We start from the raw sequence: 25562 nt of genomic DNA on the forward strand, positions 1-25562 counted from the left end.
CGCTAGCCTGTTTCTCCCTAGCGGAAGGGTTCACTCCAAGACCAACATCTTCTTTCCTCTCAGGAGCTTTATATACGAGAGACAGCACACCAACTACCCGGCGATATATATTTGTAAATAATATTTTTGCATTCTTGATTAACTACTCTCAATTCTTAGCCGACTAAAATATCTATAGACAACGTTGAGGCAACATGAGTCGCCTCCATACCCGTGCCGTGTCCAATGTTATGAATGAACCGTGATGTTGACGACATTTTCACCCACGCTCCGCGGATAGAATTCCAGCATCAAGCTGACTGGTTGCCCCGCAGCGATAATCTGCTGCCCTCCAGAATCATAGATAATAAAATTAGAGGAATCAAAGCCATAGTTCCCCTGGGTCCAGCGTCCCTGTTGCAATGGTCCTGATGAGGTTGTCCAAGCGTTTGTAAGATAAGTACCGTCTGCCAACACGGCTCGTACTGTGGCTCCCTTTGCAAGCCCCGCGTATGAAATCGGAATTTCCATGTCCGTAGCTTGGGCAGTATACGAGGTAGCACCGATTGTTGGCGTACCATATTGGACGATTTGCAAACTCAAATCTGCGCCCTTGCTAAACTGCAACGTTAACGTATCCTTAATTCCAGCAGTACTACTGGCGTCGTAGAAAGGTGATAGGTAAGCCATCGAGAGAGTCAGTACACCGCCAGAGGAGAAAGTGAACTGGCTAGTTGTTAAGCTGGTGCCAGCCGAATTTTTAATCGAAGCAAGGGTATTACCATTTAGAATGTATGATACGGACTGGTCAGTAACCGGAGCTCCAATGGCGTGAAACAAGTATGCGGAGCCGGATTGCGAAGTGGCACTTAGATCGGTAGTTGATTCTGGAAGAGAATTGACCGTATCGGCAGCTGCGTTTATAAGAATATCAATTACGGTTTCGTCATACCAGGTATGAGTCGAGCAATCCAGGAGGTCGGCGCTGTTATCAAAAACGAAATGCGAGAAGTCGTATTAGTTGCGGTTCGGACAAAGAAATCAAAGCATTTCCATCGTGCTGCTGTCTCTGTGTACGCAGGTGTTGCATCCCACTCGCCAATGAAGGTCGGGATGCTTGTGAAGTTGTCATGAAAGAGGGAGAAGTCCAAATCAAGGGCAGCTTTATCATCGTCGGAACCCCAAATCGTGGTGCCCCAATCACCGAAAAACAAATGGGTCTGCATCAATTAGCAGTTGCAAGAAAGTAGATTTGCAAGAAAGTAGATATATTTAACACTTACATGGGGAGTAGTAATGAATCTGCAAACCCCATGGCTGGTTTGGGTATTTACTGCCTCGAGAAAAATACTGGCTGGTTAAAGCGGGAGTATTTCCCAAACCACAAAGTGAAACCACCCGCTGCGGGTTAAAACCACCAGCAATGTTGATGGCATCCAAAAAAATATCGTTCAGTGCGTTAAGCTCCACTGCCTCCGACTCAGTTGATCCGGCGGGCTCGTTGATTGATTCGAAAAGGAGCTTTGATGACTTGCATCCTAGTTTCACACCAACCTGCGTCCAAATTGACTTGAACTTCTCCTCAATGAGGGTGTGGTTTGCGCCCGAGGTTGCCAAGTTAGCCCATAACTGAGAGTCGTGGTGGACATTAATTATAGCGTAGAAGCCTCGATCAAGGACTTGGTCAACAACAGCCTCAACTCGGTCCAGCCATGTACTGTCGATAGTCCATGGCGAGGAATCGACAGAGATGTGCCCAAACCAAGTAACGAGAACTCGTATGCTTTAAAAACCTCTCGCAAGAACGTCATCAAAGGTATCAGACGTGACGGGCGGGTTTTTCCAGGAGTCTTCATTTGTGAAGGACTCAAGACTGTTTCCAAGGTTTCACCCTGGAGTCAATGCAGCAAATGCATCGGATGCAGTGATAGGGGCAAATGATGTAGTGCATGTAGGAATGAGTGCAGTCTGGCACTGGTACCAATCTAAATACATTGGTCAGTCTTCAAGTGAAGGATGACTTGTGTTTCATGGCTTACAATCATTCGCGAAGACACATGTCTCTCCGCTATTGCATGCTATCTTTCCAGTGTAATTCAACCCACCGCCTATTAAAAAGTTATAAACTGCTGACATAATTGAATTGGGGAAGGAGGAGAAATATTGGATTGATCGGATGCATGGTAAAAGGAGTACGCACATTGCTCCCCAAGCCCTTTCTGGGCCATTACTCCCGGCATAGCTATGCCAACCACAGTTAAGCCTGCCCTACAGGACTTATAGAAGCTCATGTTTGTGCTTGGCCTAAAAGGCGCTGTGGAAACTTTGAAAGCCAGATAACACTAAAAATATTAAGTGCTTGCAAAAACATGGCCTTTCTTATAGTTAATTTTGAGAATTGTGGTTTTGTATAGTCTAGATGAAACCTACGTGGAATCAGACATCTCGGAAACAAAACTTGCTATCCGTCTCTTCTCTACTTTCCAATCACTCTAGATGAATTGATTTCTCTATCAAATTACGATGCTCATTAAACCTACACGGAACTGGATATAGTGCTGGCCCTCTATATTAATCGATTGAAGCATCATGTGAACACTGTCGCTCTTACAACAAGTATCCCTGAGGTTAGTAGCATAGTTTGCTACGAGGTAGCCAACGTTTTACCACCATTACAATAAGTGGTCGGATGCTTCAAGAGCTAAGGCAGTGTTAGTGCTTCCCCGGACAGGTCCGGCCCCACTTCTCCTCGACCAACAAGCCCACAAACATACAGGGTATATTGCAACTTGACAGCCGCGTCCGGTGTTCGTACCGGAGCTGGACCGGTACGAGGGAGAGCACAGACCTAGGTCGTCAAGATATAGTTTACAAGCCATGTTAATATGAATTACGCCGAGATCGCTTTATGATATTCCGTGCCGGATTCTAAATTAGACATAGCTTCAGCATATCCTGTCAAAAGCCAAGATAATCCCAGGGAGAAACTTCCAGCCACTGAATTTAGAAAATGGAACTTCTTTTAACCCCGCATTGTTTGGACGATGGAACTCCACAACTTGCCCGGAGCTCATCTTAATTCATATGCTCTGCCTCGACCCGGTCATTACCCCATAGATACCCCGCATCCGAATGAAGGCCATGAATTAGGCAATCTTGTGTTCAACCTCATTTTTACTCTTAGCTCTCACTTACCCCTCTCTAGGCACAGTTGGCAGCTCATTACCTTTATCCCGACATTCACGAGGTACAATGTCACCGGAGAGGAACCTACGATCTTGGGACACCTGTATATAATTGCCTGTCCGCTCGAATCAAATGAATTTCCACATCATAGGATTGCACCCTTTCAAGGTCTCACTGGAGCATTTGTTTCCCCTAAGATGCTTTTTCAGTTCTTTCCATCATGCCGTCAGTTGGTGACCGGAGCAGCTCTTGCGTCGCTAATGGGCACCGGGCATACAGCAGCCTCACCCGCCCAGAACGAACCCAGAACAAATGCCATCTATCAAGACGCGTCAAAGCCAGTAAAAGCTCGTGTCGCCGACCTTTTATCACGTATGACCTTTCTTGAGCAGCTCGCACAAACTCGCAATGTCGGGGGCATTCTCGGAGAAAATGCGTCGTTCGACAACACAACTGTTTATTCATTTAATAACGGGCAAGGAGGCGGGTCAATATGTAAGTTGCAATTTTATTTACATAATCTTAGAACTCTCTGCTAACAAAAAAAAAATAGCTTTCGGCAACTATCAGAACCCAGCTTATCTCGCAGCAGCAACACTTGAGGATGTGGTTCTTCAATTTCAGAAGAATGACAGACTTCACGTTCCTCTAATTAATGTAGCGGATAGTGTTAATGGTGTGACTCTTCTCAACACCACACTGTTTCCGGCTACATTGAGCATGGGCCAGTCATGGAACATCGATCTCTATGGAAAAGTCGTTCAAGCTATGTCCATTGAAAACCATGCTGTCGGAATTCACTGGGTCTTGAGTCCTGAGTTGGATCTGGCTGTTGAGCCACGATATGGACGAGTTGGCGAAATGTACGGCGAAGATAGATACCACGTGTCACGCTTCGGGGTTGCATACGTCAAAAATATGCAAGATACGGATTCGAAGGGATTCTCACGAGTCGCTACGACTGTTAAACACTGGGTTTATGGATCATCTCTCGGTGGTATCAATGAGGCCAGGATTCTCGGTGGGATTAACGACTTCTACAACGTGCACTCTTACCCATATATGGCAGTATTTGAGGAGGCGAACCCAATGGCTCTCATGCCATCCTATTCATCCTACGACAATGTACCAATGACTACCAACATTCAATACACAAAGAACGTTATTCGAGATCTGCTCAAATTTGATGGAGTTATCATCTCCGACTACGCTGCAATCTCACAAGTTCTTAGCACACAGCATACTGCGAATAACATCCAAGCGGCTGGATTGAAGGCGCTCGCAGCCACAGTTGATCACGAACTTGGCCCACCAAATCAATCTGGCATGGAAGCTCTTTCAATACTTTCTAAAAATCCAACTGTTGCAAAAGCAGTACGCGAAGCGGCTCGAAGGGTCTTGACTTTGAAATTTCTCACCAAAACCTTCGACGAACCTATCCCAGATTTGAAGAAGCTGAACAGCTCTCTACGAACTGCAGATGCCATGCAGAGAAATTTGGATATTACCCGCGAGTCTATGGTGCTTCTCAAAAACGACGGCATCTTACCTTTGAAAAGCTCTCTTCTTTTAAAGGTCGCCGTCATTGGTCCCATGGCCGACATCATCAACCCTGGTTCTTACGCGGCAAGTGACTACTCCACAGGTTCAACAATACTGAGTGGAATAAAGAAGATATCGTCCGACGTTACCTTCTCACGGGGTTGCTTCCGCAATAATGACACCGATTTTGATACTATGAAGGCTGAGGCTGTTGCAAACGCTAGGAATGCGGGCCTCGCTGTCGTTGCCCTCGGATCCGTGGCACAAATAGTCGACACAAACGCAAACGACCGCACTGACGGTGAAGGTTTTGATCATGCGAACTTGGACTTCCCTGGTCCACAAAACGAGCTCCTCAAGGCTATTGTCGAGACTGGCACCCCAGTCGTGCTCATAGTCAGTGGTGGCCAAGCCTTTTCTATGGAATATGCTGCAAATGCGACGAATGCAATCATCCATACTTTCCTCCAAGGCGAACTAGGCGGAGACGTCTTGGCTGAAATTATTACTGGGAAAACGAACCCCAGTGGAAAACTCACAGTCTCCATCCCCCGCCTTTCATCTGCAGTGCCCATCTACTACAACTATATCAACAGTGACCGGAAACAGGTCGGCTGGCAGCAGGTATACACCGACTACCAGTCACCTGTACTTGATCGCCTTGCACTATATCCCTTTGGACACGGTCTCAGCTATACCAAGTTTGATATCTCAGGCGTCACTGTGACAAATAACACGTCAACTCATGGTCAAATCACTGTCAAGGCAATCGTCAAAAACACTGGCTCGGTGCAGGGAAAAGAAGTCGTACAGGTATACTTCAACCAATTCGCGCCAGACATCGAGAGACCTGTTAAAAATCTTATCCGGTTTACAAAGATTGATCTCAAACCCGGGGCCTCTACTACCGTCAGCTTCAGCATTCCAGTTAGCGAGTTGGGCTACTTCGTTAATGGAGTTAAGCAAGTGGATGCCGATCAGTACACTATTTTTGTGGGATCTAGCTCGGATGAAGCCGATTTAACTGCAACTAAAATAGTAGTTAAATAAATAAAAGCCGCGAAAGGAGTGGACGTGTGTGTTTGGCTTTTACTGCAACTATGGTAGTAGTACATAATTACAAACCTCAAAAAGTATTTCAAATATTAAATATCTCCTCGAACATGTCTCTAACCAAAATGTGACTAAAATTATGCCACTTTATAAATTTGATTGAAATATAAATATAAATATTGTTTTTCGTGCCTTTTGTAGCCTAATACATGATATTTTTCAACACAAACTCCATGCAAACTCCATCTACTAGAGTGGTACAACTAAAAACAAATCGCGAGTTTGATAGGTTTATACGGTGAATTGCGTCTAAGAGTCTAAATTCTAAGTTTGTTAGATGATATGATCCTTTAGGACCACCCTTAGTAAATAGCTCGGTGTGCAACTCCAAGCATGACAATAACTATTGTTGTGGCAATCCCCGTACGGACTGCTTCTTGGATCTTCACTATCAAAGAATTCCCAGAATGTGTCCGCACCTGCTCTAGCCATTCCTCCCCAGTATTCACGCATCAACTTCAAGCAGTCTTCTTGACCACCACAACGAGCAAGACCTTCAGCGACGTGGTGGTATGCGTAAGGAGTGAGGGGTTTGACAGCTTCTGGGTTCGCCATGGCGGCCTTGATTGCAGTAAGGCAAGTTTCAGCATCAGCGACTCCGGCGAGGGCGAGCCATGCTTGACTTATCCACGAAATTTGGCGATCAGGGCCACTGACAAAGACCCCAAGAGATGGATCATAGAATGACATTGCAGCCGCTGTCATTTTCTCTACAATATCCAAAAATGGCGGAGGTTTTGAGACAAGTAAAGCCAATTTGTTGACTTCCTTGCAACAGAAAAGCACGACGCCATGCATGCCAGCTGCGGTATCTAATCCCTTGGACCAATCCAGAAATTTCCACGCCTTAGTTGCGTCAGGATTGAATTTTCCGGCCTTATCTAGATGCAATAATGCCATCTGCATACTGCTTATAACAGTGGGCCAGAGCTCAATTGCGGTTTGCACATCCCCAGACGCAACTGTATATTCGTAAACAGTTGGGCCAAATAGTGCGTCATAGTCCACAATGTAATCCGAGGCCGCAGAAAGCTTTGGTTTCTCGAAAACGCAAGCAGGAATACTGCCATCCTCACGAGGAAGCGCTGCGAACATGTATAAACAGCGCTTGACCAAGCTGTAATCCTTGAACGTACAGTAATTGGTCAAAGCCTGAAGCCGTAAATCACCCATCCATAATCTTCGATCTCGTCGTGGTCCATCTTCGAACACTGTCTGCATGCAATTCCGAAGGGTTTCTTGGCTGATTCGATCAATGGAAACAAGTTCTTTATCGCTGGTTTTCAAGATATCGACACCTGACATCGTGGGAGGCGACACGGCGCTCACGGCTCGTATTTTGATGTCTGAAAAACGGATCTTGTATTTTTGAGAAGTGTCAATGATTTCGATTTTGACATAGCGAAATGCGTATCTTCGTGGCATTTCGACATCTGTTGGGAGCCAGTCCACGTTTATGACTTCGTCCGGGAGCCAGCTCGTGCTGATCCAAGTGTTGCATGGGTGAAGATTATCGGTAACATCATACGGTATTTCGCCGAACGTGATCCGTAATCGAGCAGGCGCATCGATATTGACACCATCCACACTCAAATGAAAAGAAAGGTAGCCAACCCGGTGAGAACCGAAGTCTAAAATAAACTGGTCTCCTCGTCCATAGGAAATCGAGGAGAGCTGCTCGATGGTGTATTTTGGAAGCCCTTTGCACTTAAAGAATTCTTCTGGATCTGGCTGGAACTCAACGACAGAAAGAGGGCGATCTATCCATTCGTGCAGTATCGGCGTCAATTCCTCTGCGATTCGGGCGAAGCCATGATTGAAAATTGTCTTCGGCACCACCTCGACCTTCTGGTTTTCTGGAACCTCCAGAACTTCACAGATTGACCCCATCGGAAAATGCAAGCTGGGATTTGAAGTGCTTGGGTCTAAAATCCAACATGAAAATAACACTGAAAAATATGTATTAATGACTAGACTTGTCGTTCTGCAATAAAATGCCAGCCAAATTAGATGTTGGGGAGAGTGTTCATTTCCCCATGAAAAATCGAGGCTCTATCAGGCGATAAATGGTCTTCTGCATGAATAAGGAGTGGGGAAGCCGCTTTCCCGGGGGGAAGAATTGGAGAACAGAAACATGCCTGACCATCTTTCTCGGAAATCACTATCACGAAAGAACACAAGCATTAGAGTGACTGAATGTGGACTGAGCAAGATTCCGGAGTTCCCACGGTCCAGGCCTATCCTATTCTAGCCTAGCTCCTGCTCGTACCGGCGTCGCCCCGGAACGAGGAGAATTGTGTGGGGTACAGGGTCAGTGCTGGGGTACGCAGGAGCCGCATTTCCCCGCCAAGGCGTATATTGTGGCAAATGAACTATCCCGTTTCGGTTCAACATGCCCTAACTCGTGATATTATGCCGCGGGTTCGGCTTGAGACACGACGAGATTTTACACGGCTGGCTCGCTCCTGGACGTCCATTGTTAGCTTCATTACATTCGGCTCTGTCGAATAGAACCCGGGGACTCTGGGGTCTGCGGGGTGCGGGGTGTACAAGGGGCTCCATTGCTCATGGTTGTGGGCAATAATTCTTTGGTTTCCATGTGGCTTCTCACCGGCAGATCTGCTTGTAGTTATAACCCACGGTTCCTCCCCATCCATTGAGGACACCAAGCGCTTGCTCTCTTTACCTTCGACAGCCAACTTCTCCCTTTCTATTTCGAAGGCAAAGGCAAAGGCATCAAACTTTACGTCGTCGAAATTGTCACTTCCGTGGCTGAACCGCCGCCATGGGGAAAGCCGTAACCATCGGATCCGGTATCTTCTTGTCCATTGGAGGTAAGCAGGCTTTTACTGTCCAAAGACGTGCAATATGCACAAGTACATGTGAATGAAGCACAGGTGCTAATTAATTCTACTAGGCTTCTTGTTTGGTTATGACAGTGGTGTGATAACTTCGACTATTGGCCAAGAGACGTTCATTGAGTACTTTGGCAACCCAAATGCCTCCGAAACAGGTGGCATTGTATCATCTTTCACCGGAGGGGCTATCATCGGTGCATTATCGGTGTCATGGCTTGCAGATAGTCTAGGCCGCAAGAAGTCCGTCTTCATCGGAGGAGTCATTTCATCTTTCGGCTGTGCGCTACAAGCCGGTGCCGCCACCATTGGTATGCTGATTGCTGGCCGTTTCATTGCTGGAATCGCCGTTGGTCTTCTATCCGCTATTGTGCCTATGTACTGCGTAAGTTGCACATTCTGGCCAGGCGCTATCCTATCGCAGTTAAACTGACTATTGTTTAATAGTCCGAAATTGCTGAGGCCTCCTATCGTGGGGCCCTTAGCGGCTTACTCCAATTTATGTTGTCCTGGGGCTTCTTCGCTGCCCAATGGATTGGATATGGTTGTAACTACAGTAGTACTGCGTTCCAATGTAGGGCCTCTGTTCAAACCACCCAATGGCATAGCTGACGCAGTCAATAGGGCGCTTCCCTCTAGCATTCCAAGTTGTTCCAGGCCTTGCACTTGCGGGTGGAATATGGTTCCTTCAGGAGAGCCCAAGATGGCTTATGGAGAAAGATCGCCATGATGAGGCCCGAGAGGCACTTCGTCTCCTCCATGGAAACGGCCACAACGAAGAATATCTTGAGCTCGAATACCGCGAAATCCATGACACAATTGTTGCCGAGAAACAAGTTTCCGTGCGTTCCTGGGCTGGAATGGTTTCGAAGCCCGCCTGGAGGCGCCGCCTTGCTTTGGGAATGGGAATCCAGGCATTCGGACAGCTTTCCGGTATCAATGTTGTCAACTATTATGGCGTCCCAATCTATAAGCTTCTCGGCATCGACACCCGTACATCGCTTATGATCATTGGTATCTCTGGGTCTCTTTCCATCGTTTACTGTGCCCTTGGTCTGTACTTCTTGGAGCGTGTCGGCCGCATAAAGCCGATGATTTTCTCCGCTATTGGCTGTGCACTCACGCTGCTTGTTAATGCCATCCTCAGCCAATACTACGTCACCAGTGCAAACACCGAAAGCGCCAATGGAAATGCACTGCGGGCAATGGTTGCCATGAACCTTGTCTTCAGTTTCTTCTTCACCTTCACCGGAATCATAACTTGGGTGTACCCAGCAGAAATCTTCCCGGTTGAGATTCGCGCTCGCGGCAACTCGCTTTCGACACTTATGAACTGGTGTCTCGGGTTGCTCATTGGCCAGATCTCACCCTTGGCGCTTGATGCTGTCGGATTCCGCTACTTTTATGCCTTCTTCGTCTTTAACCTATGCGCTGCCATTTGCTATATCTTTTTATTCCCTGAGTAAGTCATCCTCTTTCACATATTATATTACCATTATCATTGCATACAAATTACTAACATCTGGCTTTCTCACAGGACGAAGGGTAAAACACTTGAGCAAATGGATACCATATTTGGTGACCAGCTCGTCCCACACGCGCTGGAAGGCCCAGAGGCGGCCGATGCAGCCCTGAAAATCTTTCAGGAGAAGCATGCTGCTACCGCCGAACAAGAGGAGCACGCCGATGAAACTGAGCCAAAGGCTTAATTGTGCAACGAATCGCCTTTGGGAATTCAGCACGGACTTGCAGCACTAGTTGATGAGTATCTTTGGGGACTACGTTGAGTAACCTCGTTTTGTTGCTCGCGGCAATTAGAGATCGGTAATTTATATCTTTGTCATTTGCTGGACTTTGTCATAACGTACAGCTTGTAATGGAAGCTTTTCACTACGTAGTTTTGTTGTCGACGTGAATTCGCGACTTCGCGACTCTTGTTGTGCCGGTCAATTTTAGTCTAGTGTTAGTGTCAGTATTATTTCGGTATGACGGTAATTCTTTACTCCCTCCATTCCTGCCAGGGGAATCTTTTCAGGGACCTGAGTTACACAAACGGGAAAATGATCCCTCGCCTCATTCCGTTCCTTGAAGCTTCTAACCTTAAATATGGCAAGAACAATTACCAAGCAAACTCAGTCGCAGCCTCCTCAGAACTTTCAATCCCTATATGGAAAGAACGATTACCAAGCAGACCCAGTCGCAGCTTCCTCGGAACTTTCAAGCCACCGATCCTTCTCATCGCCGGTGCTTCTCGTCACCTAGCCTCTAAGGCCGATCGTGTAATAGGACGATAGAAGTCCCTTCCTAGGCTTGTAGCGATTGCAATTGTTTAATCCGGGTAACTTACTCGCCCACTAATCACACCCACTTAATTCTGGAAGAGTTTTATTTTACGCCCGCTACCATATTCGGCACTATCATTCAGAGTGAGCTAAGTTTTGTATATAGGAGAGTAGATATGATGCCTGGTCCTCTCGAGCTTGTATGAAGCAATTATATTCGCCTTTCACGCTATATCTCACTTCAGTCGTTACATATTTTAAGCAGACACCGGCCCTCCCTCATTCTTCACCCACGGCGTGCTCAGCTTCAAGAGCTTTCCAAAATCCGGTGTTCCAACACCAGTAGCCGGATCCCAACCCTTTGTAGCATTCCAGCTTGCGCCCGGGATGACTGGGCTACCGTTTGGCGCGGAGTTAAATCTGGAGTATCCATTACATCCCGTCGCTGCACCGTGCACAATATCGTTAAATCCAATATGTCCAATGGCGTAGATCCACGGGTTCAAAAATCCAAGGGGAGGAAGCTTGGAGGACAAGCGCGCAGAGTTGAGGAGCGAGATAATACCAGCTGCTGCGGGAGACGCGCATGATGTACCCTGGTATTGAACGTCTTTCCCGCTGTCATAAACGTGGTAGCGGTATGACTGCGCCGCGATATCAGGGAAGCCACGGCCTTTCTTGTTGTAATAACCAGCATTCTTGTCACCAATTTGAGCAAGGTAGCCGCGGACTGCGGCTTCTTGGTAGAGCGGGCGAGGCCAGAGGTTAGAAAATCCTCCCGACGAGAAGTAGGTGGCCTGCTCGGGTTCGATATTGCGCGTACCACCGACGGATGTGACCCACGGGCAGGAGGCTGGAAACTGAGGTTGGAACTTGGTGGTGTTCTTGCCGTCGTTAGAGAGGCAAAAGTCTCCTGTGCCAGAGTCACCAGAAGAAAATAGGACTGAGGTTCCACGAGCACCGAGTTGAGCGAACAGTTGGCAGACTTGCTGGGCGTAAGGGACGGGAATTTCCTAGGTTTGTTAGCTGACAAATAGAAGATTACTGGGTGTTATCTGCCTACCTGCTCGTTCTCTCCGTATGAGATAGAGATGACTTGAGGAATCTTGCTGTTTGGTAACTTCAACAAAGCGAGCAAGAAATCGAGGTACGGCTCATTGGTGTTGTCGCTCGGGGTTGGGGAGTCTCCATCTGGAATGAGAAGCCCACGCCCGCCAACACTGAATTCAGTGACGGGGTTGGGGAATCCAAGACTAAGTGCGTACTGGTTGTCGAGGTTGGCCTCTCCGCTGTCATCGGTACTGTTTTGATCATCGAGGCCACCATTAAACTTAATGACGGTGAAGTTCTGTCCAGCAGCATACGGGGCATATGCATCTTCGAACTTCTCTAGGTCAGAGTATCTGGCGTATTCTTCCAGGAAAGAAGCGTAACCAACTCTGCTGCCACTCTTTGGGTCGCCCTTGTAGTGAACATTGTAAAGCTGGAGAAGGCATGTTGGTGTAATTGAAACATTGCAAGCAGGATCAACCTTGGAAGAAACAGAAGGAGTCCACTTCAGGGAAGACACAGCTTGTCCCTCTTCAACAATTTGAACCGTCGACTTCAACTTTTGAATGCCTCCAAATCGAGTTGTCGGCTGGACAAAGTTGATATGAGAAGCGATTTCATCCGGAACCGAGTATTGGAGGGTTCGAAGGACAGGGGTCTTCTCCTCAGCATTGCTGAACCACTGGAACTCGGTGTTCAGCAACTTGTTCGCGGCTCCAACATTTGTCTGGAGCACGATCCAATCGCCGTCATCAGCAATAGAGGTAATGTTATTATCCAATAGCCAACTGATAACAGTATTGGATGTCTCATCCGTAGGAGCTAACAAGCTTCTTAGCTCGAGACCCTCGTAATGCTTGCCATACTTGGCATTGTCTGGCGTCGAGACAGCAAGCATCTCCTCGTAGAACTTGTCAACATTCTGCTGTTTTAATGACAATCGGAGTTTTATGGCCGTCGCATCCTTTGCGGCACCAACTAGCGACCATCCTCTCGGGACCTCACTCAATTGCTCGAATGGCTGAATAGCTACTACGGCCGAAGCCGAGAGCAGGAGAGCCTGAACGGCATAACGAAGGGAGAACATGATTGGCAATTGCAACAGAAGCAAGCTGTGGAACTGGGTACAGAAAAAGAGAGCTATGAGAGCAGTACTTATAGTATCACACCTACCTACCTACCTACTTTGTCGATCCAATCTAGATTCCGTCATTATCAAGGATTTTGCGCCGTCCAGGCATGGTCATGCATCACAAAGCAGCATGACAGGCAGGTACTGGACCCTGATCTCTACAAACATGTAGAAACCTTCTTAATTGAGCCTGGCACGGTCGTTCCGCATACATTATATCCCAGCTCCCCCCTGGCGACAATGCTGTTGCTTATCCGGCTGCGGCTTGTGGTTGGTACGGATGGTGATGGCTTCGGGCAGACGACCTAATTAAGTATGATTGAACGGTCACGGCGAGTCCAGTAGGCTAGCCTAAACGGGGAGGTAGATGGCTTTCTTAATACGCTAGCGTTATCTTGGCCTCGTGCCGACAAACAACATCGCTATTATTTGGTGGAGAGAGCAACAACTCCGAGGATGCCAACAGGCGACAAGAAATGCTTGTGGTGGTCCTAAACATTGAGCTTGGTTAGGCACGGGCACAGCCAAGTATAGCTAACAGGCAATAAGCATTCTCCAAGAAGCTTCTGCCATAAGAGGGCGTGATTAACGTAGAAGGATGGCTTGGTACAAAATATGGTCGCGTATCAGACGCCAAGGCATCACATGGCTTCGCCTCCATCGCGACTTCGTTCCTGATCGCTCAGCTTTACCATGCGCTTGAACTCCCATTTCGCGATTCTTCAGACATGATGGGCACGAGTACCCGACCTAACAATTTAGATGGCGCCTATGCGCCCGTGGACATCCCAGGAGACCAGGGGCCGTCCGGAGGCCATGTGGTAGCCACCAATCGGGCGCGCCCGCATCCAGCCTTTGTCACTGATGAGGGACCTACCCTTTTAGTAGACACCCTAGGAAGCATTCTAACACGACGGGCGCCGGCCGTGAGAATGATATGTTACATCAGCGCTATCCTACTCACCACTGATTTCCTCACTGTCGGACTCTCTGCGAACGCGTCGTCTAATGTCGGCTCGACGGAAACAGGGTCTGCTGTCGATCCCGCAGGCATATTAATAACCACTGTTGCTGGCTTCGGAGAGATGACTTTATTTGCCATCTTGTCGTTTTGCTTCCTCTTCTGGAACTGGCATCTCGCCTACTTCCTTAGCATCGCTCTCATCGGGGTCTCGGCCCTGGGCACTGGTGCATATGGGTTGGCTATCATGGCTATTAGTATGAGTAATTCAGTATGCGCCGATAAAGGAAGCTGCAACGAAGCGCTGAAAAAGGGGTTGGCTGCTTCGTGCATTAGGGTCTTGTTAACGTGCGATAGACCCTACTCCATTTCCCCGCAAACCTGGTTGCTAACGTCAACAGTGGTCCATTTTGCTTAGTGCTTGCGTTTTGGTACTTTTTGAAGGTCCGGCCGGAAGTTCTGAAAGCCAAAGCAGAGTTTCGGAGACCGATCCAGACGCCGCTACGACGACTCGATGGTGGGCATGATTTGGAACCCTTGTTCGTACCAAGGTAGGAAGGAAAACTGTCGAGAGGAGTGGAATTTTCATTGTGTTGGATACTGAGAGATGAATGAATCAGTAGTGAGGTGGATGACTATGAGCGGATACCCAATATTATATTTTTGTGTTCATTTTTACTATATATTGTCTTGTTTATGGAAAATATCCTACTCGAGGTATCCTACGGCTATATCTGCCGCAAACGACGAGACCCAAGGGAATTGCAAAATCGGATGATTTAGTAATATAGGTATATTATTATATGCTCATTTGATATCTACGAGGACAACCCTAAGACTTCCCTTTACTAGGGCCGGGTAGCAGGCTTAATATCCCTAAGAGGATCTCAATGGGGCTTTTGCCGGACCATTTATCTTGTGAGTTTCCGTGGTTGATGCACTCGCCGCCGATCTGCGGGTTGGTCGAGTCCCAGACAGCCTTCTGAACCTGGCCCTTGCCACAGAAGATGGAGGTATCGAAGTGGAGAAGGACGCCCCTACCATAAGCGTCACATCCCCACGACGTTGGCGTCTCGCACCCCCCTTGTTTCTTAAGGACCTTAAGGAAGTGGTTCCCGCATTCCTGGACCTCGTATGCCGGAGTCAACCCGATGGGCTCGGGGATGTACACGGCCCAACCAAAAGAGTCGCCGGCAGGATGATATGGGTTGTTCGCAACCCCACCCTCACAGGATACCGGGCCACGGGGCGAGTCACCCTTGTCGTCGCATCCGTTTAGCCACGCCGCCGGCGCGCCAGTGGCGGGATCGAGAACGACGTAGCTTGCGCGGCCCGACTTGTCCATGATCGCATACCGCACGTTGTCGCCGTTGGCTCCGACCCCACTAGCAAACACGCCGCCCTCTCGCCAGCCATATCTGGACTTGTCTTCATCTCCTTCTTCTTTGAATTCGTAGTTGTTATACCATACCTTGGCGACGCCATCGATTTTTCGCGTCCAGACGTAGTCAGCCTTTTCGTCCCTGCACCAAAAATTAGGATCGAATCGCGAACATTATAGACGCCCAAGGATTCCGGGATATCAAGCGCCAACTTACCCGTTAATATCGACGAATTGAATCTCGTCAGGATTCTCATTGATTCCGGATGCATCCATCTTGGGGAACGGGACAAAGTAGTTTCCTGGACCACCCTCGCTCCAATTGTTGCGGTAAATCGTAGTGCCACCGTTGGGCTTCAGGAAGATGTAGTCGGCATACTAGAGCGCACCATGTCAGCACCGACTCCGTGCCTACCAGGATAGGCTCTACGCACCCCATCACCGTCAATATCCGCCATGCGCACTCTAGCGCCAGGCCCGAGACCGCTCGCGATTTGACCCATCTCCTTGAATTGCCACCCAGTCGCGCTCCCGCTATCTCTGCCTTCGTTGAGCCAGACCCTAAGGGCACCGGTTACAGGGTCGAGAACCAAGTAGTCATCGAGATCGTCCCTGCAAATGTCAGTTAGCAAATCTATGTAGGCAACTTTCCGGGCTTCTAGGGAGCTTTAAGTGGCACCTACCTGTTGATGTCGGCAAATATAATCTGGCTCGCTGGGGCGCGACCAGAGGCGATGGGTTCACCTCCATTCAGGGCTTCAAACTTCCAACCCATGCCCTCATCCGGGCCTTTGTTTAGACTGGTACGAGAGTCAGCGTGCACCGGGCTTTATTGTGCTCTCTAAACACTTACTAAACGGAGATAGATCCACTGTCGTGGCCGAGAATCACATAGTCGTCAATCTACATGCATCATGTTCAGCAAGGCGGTATCAGAATGAGAGGGCAAATAAGGTCCACCTACAGTATCCCCATCAATATCAGCAAACACCACGCTGTCCGAAGCCCGACTCGTGTCGGCTGATCCGCGGTTCAGCCACAGATGAACGGATCCATCACTTGCGATGTACGAGTAATCTGCTTTTCCGTCTCTGCAGGAGCAGTCGTACATTAGCAAAGTTGATGTATTGAAGGAAGGCAATGAAAAATGAAAATTATACGAACCCGTCAACATCGGCAATTCTAATATCCCGCCAGTTCTTCGTGTTTTTAATTCCGGCGGCTATGGGTTGATTCCCTTCCTGTTTGGCGAAAAGGGGCAACCCGCTCTTCTGGGTCATGATGTTCAGATAACCAGAAATCCCGGCCTCATCGTCAAAAATAAGGTAGTCTACAAGGGAATTAGTGTTCTTGTTCTTCGCCAATGGAGAAAACGCCGAAAGATGGCGTGGAAAGCTCACCATCCCGTCCGTCTCCATCGATCTATCTTCTTGTTAGCACTTGTAGAACCGAGGACGGAAGCTCATAAACTTACATCTGCAAAGAAGATCGTATCGAGATCAGTAACACCACTACCCGCCGTAATGCCCCCTTGTCCGAGCCACTTAACATCTGTCCCCAGAGAACCCTGGTTCAGCCACAGCGCAGCGGATCCCCTAACGCCGATAGTGAGATAGTCAGCCCGCCCATCACCATTCATGTCAGCCAGGCGGAGCGTCTTCCAATTGGCATGTGGCACGCCGGAAGCGATCTGGCCGCCTTCCACGAACTTCCAGCCGTGCGCCCACCCGGCGTCGGGGCCGTGGTTCCAGTAGATGTCGGCAGATCCGTCGTCGGGGTTGACGACGAGGTAGTCATCCAGTCCGTCGCCATTCATGTCCTGTACCATTGTTAGCTTGTAGTCGCACGAGAACTTCGCCCAATATATAGACAACATACAGCCAGAAAGATGGAATCGGACGGGCCCCGGCCATCCGCGAGCAAGCCATCGTTCCCAGCCTTTACCCACGCATTGGGGTACTTGTTCAGCCAGCAGCGAATAGCACCGGTATCTGGGTCGATCCAGACGTAGTCTACGCCTCACAGTCAGCGCCATTGATCTAGAATTACCTGCTTCGAATGGGCTATTTCCTTACCTGCTTTGCCATCTCCGTCCATGTCGTGAAGCCTATACACATTCAACACATTAGTGATTACTTCCATCATCAACTTAGTCATTGCGTTCATACCGGGCAAATTTGGGATCCAAACCAGTCGCTGGCATAACCTGACCCACCGATTCCCATTTACTGCGAAACTTGAAATCTCCATTCACGCCCCTCCCCGACGCCAGCTTGCCGGTCGAGTACCAATGAGGGTTCACCTTACATATTTTCCGAGACTCCAACGAGGCGGTCTTACCAGCCTCAAAGATCTCAGATGGCGTCTTCACCGTGATAGGGCTGGTTCCCCAGTCGAGCGGCGGGATGTTTTCGTCAGGCCCGCCATTGCTGCTGATATCTCGCACCGGGTCCGGTCCCTCTGGCACCGAGATCCAGCTAGGTGGAATCTGCGTCATAAAGTCGTACCACCAGTCGCCCATGGTGCGGTAGCCACCGTCCGTGGGATGGATTCCATCGCGCAACAGGGCCGTTGGGAACCTAGTGAAGTCAACGGCGATGACATGTTTTCCGGCTGCCGAACGGGTTTGCACAACACCAGGGACGAGAGCTTGGAATTGGGCGGTTTGTGGTGCCTGTGCTGGCCGAGTAGTGCTAATGATCATGGCAACCAGGATGGTGGCGTCGGGACATTTTTGAATCATCTTGTCGATCAGAGCCCCGAGTCTCTCGGCGGCCGCGGCAGGATCCGTCGGGGCTCATGTCATTGGTGCCAGCATGGAGGAGAATGACATTAGGTTTCTGGGCGAGAGAGGCGTCGATGTGGTCATGCATATACTTGATCGTTTTGCCTGACCATGCTGCCTGAAATATCGCCACATTAGCTTCTAGAGTCGGATGCCAGGAGTCTTATTTCAGCACTTACAAAGTATGGATCATCCATAGATCCGTACCGCTCGGTGCCGGCAAATACGACTTTATCGGCTGTGGCACACAAACGAAGTCAGTAAGCAGTTTGTAGTAAGTTATAACAGAGCCAGCTTACCCGACAGATCGCTCCGCAGCTGCTTTCTGTAGCCATTATGGTCATCGCCCAGCCAGCCCACGGTGATAGAGTCGCCGACGGGTAGAATGCGTAGCTTCGTGCCGTTGGTCACGGCGACTCCTGGCGCTGTACTGGCATATTGGAGGGGAAGCCCAGGCGGCAACTCTTGGGTCACACCTTGAGTGCAATATAAGGACAAGCTAACAAGGCTGGCCAAACTGGTCAGGCCGTGAGGACGCATCTTGGGGTTTGGGCAACTGGTTGTTGCGCCTGCTCAAACTGCGTTGGAGAGGAGCCATATTGAGAGGCCAATCTCGGGTTCTTATATATCTTGCTTTGCAATAATTGGGATTCATAATGGCGTAATAGTCAAATCCTACCAATCTCTTTAGTACAAGGTATTATTTCTAAGAAAGCTTAACCACATTTCCGCCATACCATAGGACTGTATAGTTCAGTCTACCTGAGTGCTCTAGTTCACTGTGAAGTTGTATCATTGAGGATCATAATCCTCGCCAAGATGCACCATGGATGAAAGCCAAGTCTCTAAATATAGCAACGACAAAACAGAACCCACATCGACATCGGGGGCCACAAAGTGAGCTTGAAAACTTGAATTGATATCTCCGAAAGGATGACCGAGCATCGCTTTCTTGATCACCCTATTCGCCCTCTAACTTTTCTCTCTTTACTAAATTATACCTATCTAGCTAATGTCGCCGTGCAACGCGCTCAAAGTTAAAACCCTTATGACCGAGGTCCTCCCATCACGTACCTGAGAGGGTCCATCGTGGGGGCGGGAGGCGCCACCCAGCCGCTAGGCTCCACACCGATTTAGGTATAGCATAATCCAAGTCCAACACTTGATATCGCGGCTCGATATTTAGCTAGCTGAGTAGGCACCAGCGAAATTCCCACTATCATATATCCCCGCCGACATTTATAGCCCCTCAGCATGTCCATAAATCCCCAAACCCAATCCCCCTTCCTCACCCGTCTCCTCACCCTCCCCCCCGAACTCCGCGACGCCATCTACCTCTCCCTCTGGCGCTCCCACGGCCTCCGCCAACACATCATATGGCACGGGAACGACTCCTCCGGCCGACATTTCTGCAGCTGGCCATGCACGACCGACTTCTCCGCCGCCGACAATCTCCAGCGCGACGTCGACGAGCTGAGAATCCGTCTCGGCGTCCGTCTCGGCGATAATATGGGGGGTTTTGGGCCGGGAAAGGATCCAGAGGTGTCGGTGCTAACTCGCCATCTACAATCGCCGTGGATGAACCACTGGGCTTGTGGGGAGCGGGCGGCGGAGGTGCATGGGATTGATGCGAATTGGGGCTTTCAAACCGCGGGGGTGAAGTGCTGGAAGACGCACTCTACGGGCGGGAGGAAGGAACTTGTGCCCTCTTGGAGTCCTTACCTCCCCATGTTGTTGTCGTGCAAGCTCCTGTACGTCTCCTACTCCGCTTCTCCCTCATTCCCAGCCCCAACATTGTTATACTCGATTTACTCACCCCACCTGCCTGGCATCAGATCAGAAGAATGCCTAAAATCCATCTACGAATCCACAACCTTCATCCTCACCGACCTCACAACCATCCAAACCTTCCTAGGCTACTGCGCCCTCCACCCCGCCATCAAGAAGCGGTCCAAGCAAGGCATAACCCCTCCCGCCTTCTTCAAGCACGCCCGCTCCCTCGAGCTAGCCCTCATGCCCGACTTCCCCTCCGCCCTCCTCTGCGCCGCCTACGACCTCCCTGACCTCCCCCATCGGCACTCCGTCTACGATTTCCACTGGCTCCATCTTCCCAGGTTCCAGAACCTGCAGAATCTCAATATCTGGGTATCTGCAAGGTCGTTGACTATGGCCGACCCTAAGTCAGATCAATCCTACGGCTTCACCGGCATCACCGAGCACGACGCCGCTGCGCTGGAGGGGATCCTAACCCATCTCAGCCCAGTAGCGAAAGTCACACTCAGCACGCCTCTAGCTCCTAGCGTGGGACCGCCAGAGGAGGAGGAGGGCTATCTAGATGGCGTCAAGGCGCGCGTCTATAAGCGCGGCTCAGGCGATCGTTTCCACCCGCCGCTGTATCCGATCGAACCCGGCGGCAGGTTTGACGGCGTCATCTATACGAGTCCCACGAGGTACCTCATCCCTATTCCGTAGAACCCGCCTCCTCTCCTAACTCGTTATTGTGCTGTAGGGAGGTACGATTATCGATCAATGGCGGGATGCCTCTTCTCATGAAAAAGGCGTGAGGATGGGGACTGGACTCTAGCTTAATGGCGGGAGCTATCTTCTCATGAAGAAAGCGTGGGGAAGGATTAATGTTGTTGCACGGAGGTAACGTGTATGTTATTGCTTCGAAGTATAACCTGTGATAAGTCTGCCTGTTGCTGCCGTGGAAGAAACGAGAAATACCCAGGAAGAATCGAAGTCCCCTCCCCCCCCTTCAACTCAACAAAATGTTGGATAATCCGGTCTCTACATGCTTAACGATACCAAACCACCTTATGAATCTTCGCTCCCTTCCTTTCCAAGAAGCCCTTGAGCAAAACATGCTAACTCAACTCACCAGCAATAGCACTTTAGAGCCTTTCCCATATTTCCCCCTACTATCCCCATCACCTACCCAATCAACATAGCCTTCCCATATGTAAATCTCTATTCAAATCAGATTAGGTTGTATAACCAGTATAGTATTCTCATACTCATGTAGCACCACCCCAACCCACCTCAACCCACATAAAAACATTTCTCACTTCAGAACCCTACGCACAACACCCCCACTCGATCAGGGCAATTGACATTCCCCTACACCCACAGCCTCACTGCCCCATCGTCCTCCAAACCCCTTTCCGCAGCTCTTCCCACCCCACAAGTCTCTCCCCTCATCTATCCGAGGCGAGACACATCCATACATATCACCACATACCAAAACTTCACACTACACATTCCACACCCCCAACACTCCCAAACCAACACATCCTCAACCCCCAAAAGTTTACACAAAAAAGAGAATATATCTTTCATTTCACATCATAATAGTCCCCTCATAATCTGCAATCTCTCATACAGAAACTATCAACATGGACTCAAATAATCCATTCTCCTCTCATCCCTCTCACTTCCTCACAACCCCGCTACTCTAGCGGAAGCCGTCCACCGTCTATTATTATCGCGCCCATCTATAAGTTGCATCGCTCATGTATATCCACCACCACCATGCGATTTCCCCATCCATCCTCCATCGTATGAGCAAATCTCAAGAAAAGAAAAGGGAGAGAGGAGGGCCTTCAAAAAACCGCCTACCCTCCCTTCGCCACGAGCTCGAGGACTCAGCCCCCATCCGCTCGGCCAATAAAAAAATGCAGTGTTATGGATCCGAAATATGACAAAAATGAAAAATATGTATGCGCCCAACCAGATGGTACTGTAGTTTCTTCATCATCCAAAAAAAAAATCCAAGCAAGTAGTCAAAACAATAAAAAAAACACGCTAAAGGAGACAAATTCGTAACAGAGCAGTCAGATCGATGCGTCGACCGGCTTTAGATGCTCATATCCCCCGTCTCAGCATTATGCTTCTGGCACGCGACCATAATCTCAACCTGCTTGGCAATATCGCCCAGCCTGCTGAGGACGACCTTATTCCCATCCACGAACCCGAAGATGGTATACTCAATCCCGACATCCTTGCAGAACTCGCGAACCAGCGCCTGCACCCTGCGCAGGTTGTGGCGGGGCACGCGCGGGAACAGGTGGTGCACGGCCTGGAACTGGAGGCCACCGTGGATGAAGTCCAACCACGCGGGGCAGTCGACATCCATGGTGGTGCGCAGCTGCTTCTGGGCGAAGGACTCGGTGGCGCCGAGGTCGGCGGTCGACATGCCCCAGTGGGAGAGCGTGATCTGCACGTGAAGAGGCATGGTGATAATGTGCGACACGAGGACGAAGGCGACGCGGATGGTCCAGGTGGGGAGCGTGAGCCAGAGCAGGCGGTAGCCGAAGAGGTACCAGTAGCAGGCCATGAAGAGCATCTCGGTGGGGCGGGTCCAGGCTGCCGTGCCCTTGTTGGAGGAGCGCGGGGAGATCAGGTGCAGCCAGGAGAGGAGGTAGAGGTTGAAGCGCGCGATGCCCATGACGGGGTAGTAGGTGTACTTCTGGAACTTGATGGCGATCTCGCACGCGCGGTCCCAGGCGAAGTCGAAGTTGTAGTAGGTGGAGCGGAGGGACTGGAAGAACATGGGGGAGTTGGCGAAGAGGGGGACGTTCTGAATATCAGGGTCGTGGGCCTGAGACATGTGGTTAGCGGGGGTCTTATCTATGGTTCAATAAATGCTTACTGGGTGGTTGGGAACCAAGTGGTGAACATTGTGGCTGCTCTTCCACCATCCAATGGATAACCCACAGCAGAAATCCGCAATAAAGATTCCAATGAGAGTATCAGCGATGTAGTTGTGGGTGATAGCCAAATGTCCAGCGTCATGCGCCGTGAACATGATCTGGTGCCAAAACAGACCCAGAAGCATGGCGGATGTCATATACCACTCGTACTTCAACGCCGTCATGGAGAGGGCGAAGATGGAGACGTAGCGGATACACTCCTTTCCATATTCCCAGAAGCGACACTCGTAATGGCCGTCCTCCTTAACCTTATCGTGTAGCTGGCGGTACCTGTTGATGATAGTCCTCTGGGTCGCCGGGTCCACAGATGGGAATCTGCTAATGTCCGAGTCGATCTCCAGCTGCTCAGCGAGGTCCATGAACTCAACCTGCGTGCAGCTTCTCGGGAACTTGTCCAACGTGCCAGTAACCAGCTGGTTCACGTCCAATTTATCCTGAATGTTGCTGAGCGGTGGCTTTGCGTCCGGGCAAGGAGGCGGTGCGCCCTTCTTGTTGCAGGTCCCATCGGTTCCAGGGAGAGCTGACGTCTTCGAGGGGCAGAGTATGGGTGTGATCGTCTTTGCGCATTTTCGCATATTCGCTTCCCCTTCGTATGGGCGGAAGATACCACCCGAAATCGGGGGCTCAAAGTTGACCCATGGCCCGTCTATGTATCCAATTCGAAAGCTATCCATCCTCGGCAGGGTTTCCGCAGAGTGGTAGCTAAAGATCGACACGATATGTTTAGTTTTTGTTCTCTCGTTTGGAAGGGGGGGCAAGGGCAGATGAGTTGGAACAACTCAATGGCTAGGTGCTTGATGCGGCAAGGACCATGAGAGGAGCTTGATAGTTCGAAGAGAGAAAGAGTGAGTGAGAGTCCGCCTTAATTTACATTTTGATCTCGTCCGTGGCATCTCTGCCCACCATGTGCTGAATCGGCAGCTTGCCTCCAGGATGCCTCTCGAGCCATTTGTCCAGGCGCAGGACCTTGTTGTCGAAGATGACGATGGATTGATTGTTCGCAATGAGGCCTTCGATCTGGCGGCGAGAGAGAACGCGGGAGCGGCTCATCTTGGTGGCGGTTTGGGGGGGGGGAAGGAGCAAACGCACGAAGCGAGTGAAAGAAGGAGGAGCGCCCCGGGGGATTGGGCAAGAGTTGAAAGACGAGAGCAAGAGCAGCAAACGTAGGATGCAACTGTAGACAAGAAGGTGAAAGGTATAGTCCGTTTGAGTGAGTGTTGAGAAGAAGGGAAGGTGGAATGAATGTGTAACACTTGGGGGGGGAGGAGGTAAGGTAAAAAGTAAAAAGAGGGTGTGAGGTAGGAGGTAGTAGATCACAAGGTAGCAGAGGAGGAAGAGGAGAAGAACAGGGGAATCGCAATATGAGAACTAGATGGAGCAGCACACCACCGTAGTCGTAACAGACCAGTAAGTACTTACAGTACCTTGGGACAAAAGGCACAAGGGAAGGGACAACATGGCCATGGCTAGCACGTCAAAAGAAAAGTCAAAATTAGGCGGGAGAGGAGAGAGGAGAGAGAGGAGAAAGAGGAGAAAGGAGGAGGAAATGGAGGCAGAAGAGAGGGGCGAGGGGCAATCAACGAACCCATCGTCGGCCAACCCGCATCGTGGAGGAGGTAGGAGGACGACGACGAGTAGGGTAGGTTGGGGTAGTTGGAGTAGTAAAGGTACATGAGTTTGGGTGGAAGGATAGATAGAGTGGACAAGTAGTTCTGCTAAACTAGTGACATGTTAGTTTAGTAGGGGACTGCCAATGGGCGCTAAGGGACGCTAGGTAGGAAGTTAGTGGCCGCGAGAGATTGACTGGATCTACGAGGCGACGAAACGACTGGTTGATGAGAGGGAGGGTGTGGGACGGTACATGAGATTGTATGTGGTGAACAGTATAAAGAGTATGTACCATCCCACATAACTAGTAGTTATACGTACACGACAGTGGACAGTTTTTAGTTACAGGGACAGGCGTGGGATGGGAAGATGGGAGGGGAAGAACTAACGTAGAGTACGTACAGGGTGGCAGGGGAAAATACATGGGGGATGGGGAGGGGATGGCCTGCGACGGTATGAGATAGGATTGGCTGGTACCTGACGAGCCACGTTCTGGCTTTTCTAGTTTCAACCAAGATTAGCATAGGGGGCATGGGGGCAACAAGATCTGGGAGATGTGAAGTGCAAAACTTGCCCATAAGGACACTATTCTACACCCACTCTACAGCGTCCCTACACAGGCAACAACACACCAACAACGGTGATCAGAGACACATGAAGTCGCAGACAAGCACTATAACAACACTATAGCCAAAAAATATATGGGAACATGGAACACAGTGACGCGTTAAAAGAGGCGCATATCAAACCCATCGACCTACTATGATGTTATGGGTGGCGACAACCCCACCACGTATGTCTGGGGATCTGGTAGGATCAGTAGAAATCAGTGGGATATTTATGGGAATATGTGGGATGGGGATGGATTGATTGCGATGGTGTCGGTCCAGCTGTGGTCCGCGTCTTGGGAACGGTCCTGCCATGGATGGTATGGTCCTTCCTTCCTAACTCCTGTTGATTGCGGGGTAGCATTTCA

At 49.7% G+C, this 25562-nt stretch overlaps 9 protein-coding genes across 9 annotated transcripts; 4 read left to right on the plus strand and 5 right to left on the minus strand.

Annotated features, from left to right (window-relative positions):
• Nucleotides 1-228: 228 nt before the first annotated feature.
• On the minus strand, nt 229-2115 carry VE01_10044 (uncharacterized protein; the record flags this gene model as incomplete). Its single annotated transcript, XM_018279451.1, has 5 exons — nt 229-964; nt 1057-1199; nt 1378-1762; nt 1871-1964; nt 2019-2115. 5 exons carry the CDS (start codon nt 2113-2115, stop codon nt 229-231), a joined length of 1455 nt encoding a protein of 484 aa, XP_018125885.1.
• A 1134-nt stretch (nt 2116-3249) lies between these two features.
• Nucleotides 3250-5833, plus strand: VE01_10045 (uncharacterized protein). The gene is made up of 2 exons (XM_018279452.2): nt 3250-3660; nt 3719-5833. The coding sequence occupies exons 1-2, from the start codon at nt 3363-3365 to the stop codon at nt 5755-5757; spliced, it is 2337 nt and encodes a 778-aa protein (XP_018125887.2). The 5' UTR covers nt 3250-3362; the 3' UTR covers nt 5758-5833.
• Nucleotides 5834-6077: 244 nt separating this feature from the next.
• On the minus strand, nt 6078-7986 carry VE01_10046 (uncharacterized protein; the record flags this gene model as incomplete). Its single annotated transcript, XM_018279453.2, has 2 exons — nt 6188-7986; nt 6078-6084 (listed from the first exon to the last, which is right to left on the minus strand). Exons 1-2 carry the CDS (start codon nt 7708-7710, stop codon nt 6078-6080), a joined length of 1530 nt encoding a protein of 509 aa, XP_018125925.1. The 5' UTR covers nt 7711-7986.
• Nucleotides 7987-8196: 210 nt separating this feature from the next.
• VE01_10047 (uncharacterized protein) lies at nt 8197-10501 on the plus strand. Its single transcript, XM_018279454.2, has 5 exons — nt 8197-8654; nt 8738-9060; nt 9123-9249; nt 9300-10137; nt 10213-10501. The coding sequence occupies exons 1-5, from the start codon at nt 8606-8608 to the stop codon at nt 10382-10384; spliced, it is 1509 nt and encodes a 502-aa protein (XP_018125926.1). The 5' UTR covers nt 8197-8605; the 3' UTR covers nt 10385-10501.
• Nucleotides 10502-11070: 569 nt separating this feature from the next.
• On the minus strand, nt 11071-13122 carry VE01_10048 (uncharacterized protein). Its single transcript, XM_018279455.2, has 2 exons — nt 12021-13122; nt 11071-11970 (listed from the first exon to the last, which is right to left on the minus strand). Exons 1-2 carry the CDS (start codon nt 13092-13094, stop codon nt 11215-11217), a joined length of 1830 nt encoding a protein of 609 aa, XP_018125888.1. The 5' UTR covers nt 13095-13122; the 3' UTR covers nt 11071-11214.
• Nucleotides 13123-13553: 431 nt separating this feature from the next.
• Nucleotides 13554-14925, plus strand: VE01_10049 (uncharacterized protein). Its single transcript, XM_018279456.2, has 2 exons — nt 13554-14448; nt 14502-14925. The coding sequence occupies exons 1-2, from the start codon at nt 13868-13870 to the stop codon at nt 14653-14655; spliced, it is 735 nt and encodes a 244-aa protein (XP_018125889.2). The 5' UTR covers nt 13554-13867; the 3' UTR covers nt 14656-14925.
• VE01_10050 (uncharacterized protein) lies at nt 14896-18806 on the minus strand (the record flags this gene model as incomplete). Its single annotated transcript, XM_018279457.2, has 15 exons — nt 14896-15623; nt 15699-15859; nt 15916-16093; nt 16165-16281; nt 16335-16384; nt 16446-16572; nt 16646-16811; nt 16882-16903; nt 16956-17300; nt 17360-17493; nt 17557-17588; nt 17650-18277; nt 18359-18380; nt 18446-18504; nt 18566-18806. 15 exons carry the CDS (start codon nt 18804-18806, stop codon nt 14933-14935), a joined length of 2973 nt encoding a protein of 990 aa, XP_018125911.1. The 3' UTR covers nt 14896-14932.
• Nucleotides 18807-19421: 615 nt separating this feature from the next.
• VE01_10051 (uncharacterized protein) lies at nt 19422-21064 on the plus strand. Its single transcript, XM_059464123.1, has 3 exons — nt 19422-20017; nt 20102-20716; nt 20776-21064. The coding sequence occupies exons 1-3, from the start codon at nt 19521-19523 to the stop codon at nt 20828-20830; spliced, it is 1167 nt and encodes a 388-aa protein (XP_059319293.1). The 5' UTR covers nt 19422-19520; the 3' UTR covers nt 20831-21064.
• A 534-nt stretch (nt 21065-21598) lies between these two features.
• On the minus strand, nt 21599-24028 carry VE01_10052 (uncharacterized protein; the record flags this gene model as incomplete). The annotated part of the gene is made up of 3 exons (XM_018279459.2): nt 21599-22866; nt 22918-23680; nt 23850-24028. 3 exons carry the CDS (start codon nt 24026-24028, stop codon nt 22123-22125), a joined length of 1686 nt encoding a protein of 561 aa, XP_018125909.1. The 3' UTR covers nt 21599-22122.
• Between the last annotated feature and the right edge of the window lie 1534 nt (nt 24029-25562).

Source organism: Pseudogymnoascus verrucosus (assembly GCF_001662655.1).
Source record: "Pseudogymnoascus verrucosus strain UAMH 10579 unplaced genomic scaffold scaffold_67, whole genome shotgun sequence".
NCBI lineage: Eukaryota > Fungi > Ascomycota > Leotiomycetes > Thelebolales > Thelebolaceae > Pseudogymnoascus > Pseudogymnoascus verrucosus.

What these genes read in the sequence shown, in the direction of transcription:
- VE01_10045 (XM_018279452.2), top strand. Translation starts at nt 3,363, where the DNA reads ATGCTTTTTCAGTTCTTTCCATCATGCCGTCAGTTGGTGACCGGAGCA. An exon ending in GCAAGGAGGCGGGTCAATAT is followed by an intron (nt 3,661 to 3,718) that starts GTAAGTTGCAAT and finishes AAAAAAAAATAG; the next exon opens with CTTTCGGCAACTATCAGAAC.
- VE01_10047 (XM_018279454.2), top strand. Translation starts at nt 8,606, where the DNA reads ATGGGGAAAGCCGTAACCATCGGATCCGGTATCTTCTTGTCCATTGGA. An exon ending in CAGTAGTACTGCGTTCCAAT is followed by an intron (nt 9,250 to 9,299) that starts GTAGGGCCTCTG and finishes CGCAGTCAATAG; the next exon opens with GGCGCTTCCCTCTAGCATTC. An exon ending in TATATCTTTTTATTCCCTGA is followed by an intron (nt 10,138 to 10,212) that starts GTAAGTCATCCT and finishes GCTTTCTCACAG; the next exon opens with GACGAAGGGTAAAACACTTG.
- VE01_10049 (XM_018279456.2), top strand. Translation starts at nt 13,868, where the DNA reads ATGATGGGCACGAGTACCCGACCTAACAATTTAGATGGCGCCTATGCG. An exon ending in TGCATTAGGGTCTTGTTAAC is followed by an intron (nt 14,449 to 14,501) that starts GTGCGATAGACC and finishes TAACGTCAACAG; the next exon opens with TGGTCCATTTTGCTTAGTGC.
- VE01_10051 (XM_059464123.1), top strand. Translation starts at nt 19,521, where the DNA reads ATGTCCATAAATCCCCAAACCCAATCCCCCTTCCTCACCCGTCTCCTC. An exon ending in TTGTTGTCGTGCAAGCTCCT is followed by an intron (nt 20,018 to 20,101) that starts GTACGTCTCCTA and finishes GCCTGGCATCAG; the next exon opens with ATCAGAAGAATGCCTAAAAT. An exon ending in ATCTATACGAGTCCCACGAG is followed by an intron (nt 20,717 to 20,775) that starts GTACCTCATCCC and finishes ATTGTGCTGTAG; the next exon opens with GGAGGTACGATTATCGATCA.
- VE01_10048 (XM_018279455.2), bottom strand. Translation starts at nt 13,094, where the DNA reads ATGTTCTCCCTTCGTTATGCCGTTCAGGCTCTCCTGCTCTCGGCTTCG. An exon ending in CATACGGAGAGAACGAGCAG is followed by an intron (nt 11,971 to 12,020) that starts GTAGGCAGATAA and finishes TAACAAACCTAG; the next exon opens with GAAATTCCCGTCCCTTACGC.